This window comes from Ipomoea triloba, chromosome 5 (assembly GCF_003576645.1).
Source record: "Ipomoea triloba cultivar NCNSP0323 chromosome 5, ASM357664v1".
Taxonomy (NCBI): domain Eukaryota; kingdom Viridiplantae; phylum Streptophyta; class Magnoliopsida; order Solanales; family Convolvulaceae; genus Ipomoea; species Ipomoea triloba.
Genome location: NC_044920.1, coordinates 22,900,438 through 22,907,583, shown reverse-complemented (window position 1 = coordinate 22,907,583; position 7,146 = coordinate 22,900,438). Strand labels below are relative to the sequence as shown.

Here is a 7,146-nt window from a genome sequence, read left to right as displayed (position 1 = left end):
GTCAAACCCCCCCCCCCCACACACACACACACAAGGCCACCACTAACAATACTCAAATAAACTGCTCAGTTTCAATAGAGGCATAGAGCTGGTAAAGTAATGGAATTATCTAACAGTTAGTAACCTAATCGTGGGAGGGAATTAGATGATTATCTGAGTTTTCGTATCAGTTAACTGAGAAATAAAATGGGTCAGGCAAGTTAGTGCACATTAGTTTGGGAGAAGTTATTACCTCAAGATAAAATGACAAGTCCTAGGTACATAGCCCCACAAAGAAATATGAAAGATATCATCCCCCTGCAAGAACAAAAATCAGGAAGTTAATGGCAAGCATGTATGGTAAATGTCATCTCAGAAGTGTTCTCAGTTTATCAAGAAACAAAAACTGAAAATGTTCCCAAACTTCAAAAGTTTGAAGTCCATCTTAAGCTTATGTACAGACCAGATAACTCCCCAAGCAACACCATTACAAGGGCAGGGACAAAGTTCTGCAAACTTCTCAGCATCACTTGAGTTAACCCTTCGCGATATCAAGTCATCATATATATCTGCAACACAATATTTCAGGTTATATTAAGCCTTCTGTTTAGCAAAAAGTTGTACTTGTAGATTAGGGATGTGTTTGTACCATAAACAGAAAACAAGCTGTTCATAACACCTGCAATTTGCCACTTTCCATATCAGCAGCAAAATAAATTAAACAAGAGTATAGGTCTGTGAAACACCCATGGAACCACATAGTCCATGGTGGGTGAAGAGAAGAGATCCATACCAATGAAGAGAATGACATATCGAAGAATCCGTACTTTAGTCATTTCTTGAAGAACCCATATTGCAGCAATGAAAATGATGAATCCTGGCAAAGTTCAACTGGTAAGAGAAAAGCTACAGCACACAGGAGAAAGCAGAATATTGGGACTCATCACTTTCTTGAATGTACTTACCAATGCAAAGTCCTCGAAGTGTCCACTGTTAACAAAGTAAATGAGTTATTTCTGGAACAGAAAACCCAGAGAATAAAAAAGATTCTATCCCCTTCCAGAAAATAATTGGTCTCAAAGTAATAATATACATTCAGAATTAAAAACATCTGCACAAATCCATCTTGTAGCTTCTTACATTTTTGGCAACGAACAGCACCACAACTAAAGCTGCAATAAAACAACCAGCAGCTATTTTTGCAGTCAGAAGCTTTGTTGATGCAAGTATGAGAACCATTCCCCAAAATGATGAACCAAGATCTGTGCGGAAGAAAAATAGAAGAATATATTTAATGTGTCAAGTTCGAGAACAAAATCGTCAAAAGCCACAACCATAATAGATTAGGAAAAGTTAATCCATATGCTTGCTTGTGGCTTTACCAAGTCAAGTAAGAAAACATTCTATAATTTCAAGGGGAGAGTAATTACATCCAGCAGGCAAGATCAACCAATAAACACCGCCACGTGTTTGTGTCACTCCCCCCTCATTTGCATGAACTTGCATCCCCTCCACCTGTATTTAATAATAAAGGATTGGAACTGAGTCAAATAACAGTCAGTCTTTTTACCCACCAACATAGTCCTAATTGCAGAAATTTGCCTTTATAATAGTCCACATAAAAGGGACCTTCTCATTTTAAAATGATCTCAAGTATACTGTCTACTTTTTTTTCAGGGAAAATGAAAATGAAGTTGCTGGAGAGATTAATCACATTGCACAAACATTGCGCGTCATGGGGTCAATTTTAACTCACCTTACAAAATCATCTTATAGATGTACATCATAATAACCAAAAATCTTTATTTGATAAAATTTAATCCAAAGTAACCACCGAATATTGTGTATTAGGATCTACTCATTGAATTGTAAATGAATTCCCAGAAAATTTGATTTCAATTAGAAATGTTCTTCATTTTGTGTGGTGAAAAGCAATTGAAAATGTTTTAAATCAGATACAGATAACAGATGTTTTGACCTAATCTTACTTCTAAACATGGAAAAGAAGTACCCTAAGTCGATTGATTTTATGGAATTGAAAGAAGTATCATATCAAATTCAAAGAACTAGTAGCAATTTAATTGAATTATTGTGCAACAAGAAAATCAATAAATTCTAGTAGTCTAATATTGACCAAGAAATAATTTCATAAGAATTAGGTTTTATAAACTATTATATAGACTTATAGAGTAGCAAAGCTAATACAATCCATAATTTATTAACACTAAGTTCATTTTATTTGGTTTAGGTGACATTTAGCTACAATAGAAAGAAGATTTGGGTTACAATTAGGGGTCTTCATACAATTAATAACAGAACCGATTTACCTAAATTTGCAAAATGCTTTAACCATTAATTGAACCGAACCCAAATTCCTATTTCCGAATTAACCAAACCGAAATGGTTTTTGGTTAATCAGTCGGTTAACTGATTAACTAAAATATTTTAGTCAAATTTAAAAAGCCTTAAAATTTATACATGAAAATTTTCAATTCATAGTGTCACACCACAAAATATCATTACATTAATATATAAATGATAGAAAATTGAAAAACTAGTCTAATATTATGATTTATGAATTATTAAAAAATTAAAATTAAAGCATACACACACACACTAGCAATTTGGTTAACCGGCACTTTCATACCGAATTAACCATTAACCGAAATTCTTTAAAATCCTTTAACCATTAGTGGAACCAAAATATTTCAATTAAAAAATTAGTAACCGAAATTTATCGGTTCGCTCAGTTAACTGAATTTTCACCGAATTCTGCACACCCCTAGTTACAATGTTTTATTTTTCAAACGTAGGGCTTGAATAATCTCAATGTTCATTATAACCCCATCTTTTTTTTTTCTCAAATTCTAAGTGGGTCAAATAGCTAAAGTTTATGAAATGTCCATTGGGGTAAGCAGAGACCTAACTTGAATAAAAGGGAAGAAACACCCTTGTGCTAAATGCAGATCTGAAACCAAGTGAAATCTTGCTAATTTAAGATCTTAGCACATAGACAGTAGTAAGTTTCAGCCTCCAGACAACAAATTAAACTAAACTAATCAAATTGCAGAGTGCAGACCAGTGGCATTCATCTTGCAACAAGAAAAGTAGTCATCCAAATTGTTACATGGAATTTAGCAACTGGATTGAAGTTCCAAACACAATATTTCTCATGATATGGAGTATTAAACTTTAGTCCTTCAACAAAGGTATAAGGATTAGTCATTTACCTGGCCACATGTTAGTTTACAAGCAATCGCATGGCTTGCCTCATGAAGAAATACAGTAATGAGCTTAAAAGGAGTCAGAAAGAATGTTCTCCACAACTGTTTCAATTGCAAATGAAATAAGCCAAGTGAATACTAAAAATAAAAATCAAAAGATTAATCCTTAAAAAACATTCAACCAAAGAAACGTAGTAAATGCTTTGTGCTTCAGTATTTAAAATCCAGTTTTACCAAGTCCAGCAGAGCTCAAGCCTACCAAAATGTGGCCTACAACACAAACTTATCACAATTTTATGTTCGATTTACAACTTAGAAGCATCCTCTAGGCAACTGGGCATCATTAGTGTGATTTACCATTTCCAAATTACTGTCATGCCTAAAAATTATTTTGATAACTGGATGATATAACAAATTTCCACACTTCAAATTATTACAAGTAGTTTGAAATCTGGCATCACCATGTTCCTGCTGCTTCCATTATATAAATCCCCATGCTTACCACCATGTTTTATTAACAATTCAGCATTTTGTAAATGATTTCCTAATTCTTGTGCTAAATGAATATTCTACAAGGTATGAACCGAATTTGAAAAGCATGATAGAAAAGGCAAATAAATAAATTAATTAAAAGTAAGCAACATAGCACTAATTCACGGTACATTGTAAGCAGCGTAGAACTATGGATTCTTCAAGTAAAGTTTTCAGCAAATATTGAAATCGCTGATTCTTTCTTCTCCCAATACTTAAAAAGTAAAGTTTAGCATAACCTTAAAGAACTATCCTGCTACCTTATTTAGCAAAAATCTTCACAATTTAGCAGAGGGGAAAAAGAAGTGTGTATAGTGTATATGTATATAGGCTTCCATTGAATAGAGAGAGACGTACAATTAGGATAACAACGGTGAAAATGCCGATGGTGATAAGGAAGAACCTTTGATCGCGGTTACAGCAGTCCTTCAGCTCCCAATTCGGATCAACCATTGTCTGCACTTAAGCGGCGCCGGCGAGACAGGCTTTGTCTCCGGCGAGGAATTTCAAATTTAAAATTCGTCGGGGGAGAGGATGCCGATTCCGATGCCAACGCGTCCAAACAGGCAATTGCGCGTGCAGAAGGTGAAGGATACGAAAGAAAGCGAGTGGAAAATTCAGATTCAAATTGTCTTCAGAATTTATGCAAGAGTGGGTGTCCTAACTGGCATGACCATTTCAAAATTTTCTTGATTACTTCAACTCATTTTATAACCTTCGGTCAAACGTTAATATTTGAGTAGGTCATAAGTAATACGGGTTATTATTTGAATATAAATCTATATATATAAAGATGAACAAGTGAATTTAAGTGTACAAATTTTCTTATTTTAATTTTTAGTCACTACATGTCATATGAGTACAAAGGTGTTTGGTTGTTGACTACTAATTTAATCGAATCAAGTATTGTTTTTATCTCTAATTACTGGAGACAAAGACGAACACTTCGTTTTCGGTCACTAGAGATAACAATGACACTTTATCTCCACTCTCTAGTAATGGAGATAAAAATTGGCTGCTATGTTGGAGATGTTTTCAATATTTTTAAATAAAAATATAAAATGCTAACATCTTGTATTGACTTATACTAATTAAATTTGTTTTTAGGTTCATTACCAAGAAGACATGATCTAGTGTAGGCATGCCTTCAGCACTTGACAGGACGTTTCGTTGGGAAGAAGGAATTAAGGGAGAAAAAAATTGTAATTGGGTGGAATTGTAATTCAATTAATAAAGTAGGGAAATTAGGGTGTTTGGTATGAGGAATATGAGTACAGGAAATTGAAAGATAAGAAACGATAAAATGACTAAAATATCATTATGTTGTAGTAGTTGTTGTATAATAATAATAATAATAATTCTTTAAAAAAGAATAATAATAATAATAATAACAACAACAATTCGTTCAATTTAAAAAAAAAAAAACAAAACAAAACAAAGGGTATGGGAGGAGGGGCAAAATTGTCTTTACACCAACAAAATTGCCCCTCCTCTCTATTGAATTGCAATTCATCATTTGGAGGGAATTACAATTCCGCGGAATTGCAATTCCCTCTAACCAAACAATGTAGTTTGGGAATTCATTAAATTGAAATTCAATGAATTACAATTCTCCTAAACTACACTCAACCAAACAATCCCTGATGAGAGTTTTTTTTTTTTTTTTCGCCAACTACCTCACCTTTTCTCACCATCTTCAAATGTAACTTGATCCCCAAAGACATCAACAAAATAAAAAGAATTTTTTTTTTTTTTTTTTGGAATGTCTACGAGGTGTCCTAAGCAGGCCGTTCAAACAGGAGGCACCTTTAAGCCCGTACCATACTCAGACTAATCCCCGCTCGCACCGGGCCGGCCCAATTAAGGGGCAAAGTGCTAGCCATATTGGTTTCTCCATACAAGGGCAACTATTGTCAAAATACGAAGAGGTAAAAAGGTTTGCTACCATTGATATGTATGGCGCCATGTAGACTACATGTGATAAACTTGATCATATTCCACACACGCCCGTTTGGGGCGCGAAGTGCGCCACTTCCCCCCCTTTTTTTTTTTAAAGTTTTCTGACATGAACCATGAATATAATTAATTGAAGAGTAAAATATTTTTAGCAGGCCAGTGCCAAGGCTATAATTTTTATTAATTAAATGTTAACATAATTATATTTAGTAATCTATCAATTCTATAATTTTTATTTCAATATTATTAATATGAATTCTACAATTATAAATAAATAAATACATACACTATTATTTTAAAAACTATTTTAATATAATTAAAATTTTAACATTGAGTATTAATATTGGACATACGTTTTTGCGCATCGCGCATATGAAATACTAGTACTAGTATGTATGTATATATGTATATGTATATATATATATATATATATATATATATATATATATATCAATCGAAATTGAAGAGTATCAATACCATTATGGAGTCATGTTCAAGGCCCAATTATTGTAATTGGTATTTTTTTTTTCTCATATGTTATCCACCGATTCATAGCTCTTGGCCTCATCTAAAACAATCATTTTTGGCCCATTTTCTATAGCTTCCCAACATTCCCAACAACATAATGTTAGATGAATCCTTCTAACACAAGAAGCCATTAATGAACTCCGCATGGTCACCGATGTCGTAGGTGGAAAAAAAATCATTAGTATTTTAAACATTTGAGAGTAATTTTATCTTTTTAGTTATTTTTTGTTTGTAATTTGACCAGATAGACTGAAATTAATAAGAATTGAATAGTTAAAAGTATTAAATTGACATTTTTGAAACATTTAACTTAATTGGTTGCAACCTTGCATATGATAAGAAATGTCATGGGATCAAATCCAACTAGCACCAATTTTTTATATTTTACCTTCTTTTCTTTATTTTAGCTCCAAAATTAAATGCTTTTTTTAAGTCTACTTTTTTGTGAATCATTTAGTTAATGTAGTACACAAGTTTATATTATATTCCATCCTATTCAAATTAATTTAGAAAAATTTAAAGTTCATCTAACTAAAAGAAAATTAAAATTAAAGTATTTATGAATATAATGTATTTTAAATTCAAACTATTTTATCTAATTGATTATGATTCATATTTTGCCATAAATATTTTTATAATATTTCATAGTGTTTTAAAATTTACCCTACCCAATTAAGTATAGTTTTGGCTCTTCCTCTAACTATCATGTAATCTATCATAAACATTGAATTGTAATTTATAATGTATTTTTTATTTGAACGATATTATGAGTATTTATTTGGGATTTTGTCATTGACATTTCTAAAGTCATTTGAACTACGCCCCCACTCAGATAATTTTTTTAATCCACCCCCGATTTTGGACACAATTGTAACAGTTCACAAGTAAATAAGCTATGTATTTCTACAAAAAAAAAAAAAAAAAAAAA

General features: G+C 32.3%; 1 protein-coding gene across 1 annotated transcript in view; it reads right to left on the bottom strand.

The window, feature by feature from the left end:
- The window catches only part of LOC116020600, a 6,139-nt gene extending 1,739 nt beyond the window's left edge, over positions 1-4,400 (bottom strand). Inside the window, exons 1-9 of the mRNA XM_031261068.1 lie at positions 4,092-4,400; positions 3,210-3,305; positions 1,410-1,494; positions 1,120-1,241; positions 945-969; positions 773-856; positions 629-658; positions 443-548; positions 233-297 (exon numbers count right to left, since the gene is read on the bottom strand). Of these exons, the coding sequence (XP_031116928.1) occupies positions 234-297; positions 443-548; positions 629-658; positions 773-856; positions 945-969; positions 1,120-1,241; positions 1,410-1,494; positions 3,210-3,305; positions 4,092-4,187 (708 nt within the window). The 5' untranslated portion in view covers positions 4,188-4,400 and the 3' untranslated portion in view covers position 233. The remainder of the gene's footprint in view (positions 1-232; positions 298-442; positions 549-628; positions 659-772; positions 857-944; positions 970-1,119; positions 1,242-1,409; positions 1,495-3,209; positions 3,306-4,091) is intronic.
- Between the last annotated feature and the right edge of the window lie 2,746 nt (positions 4,401-7,146).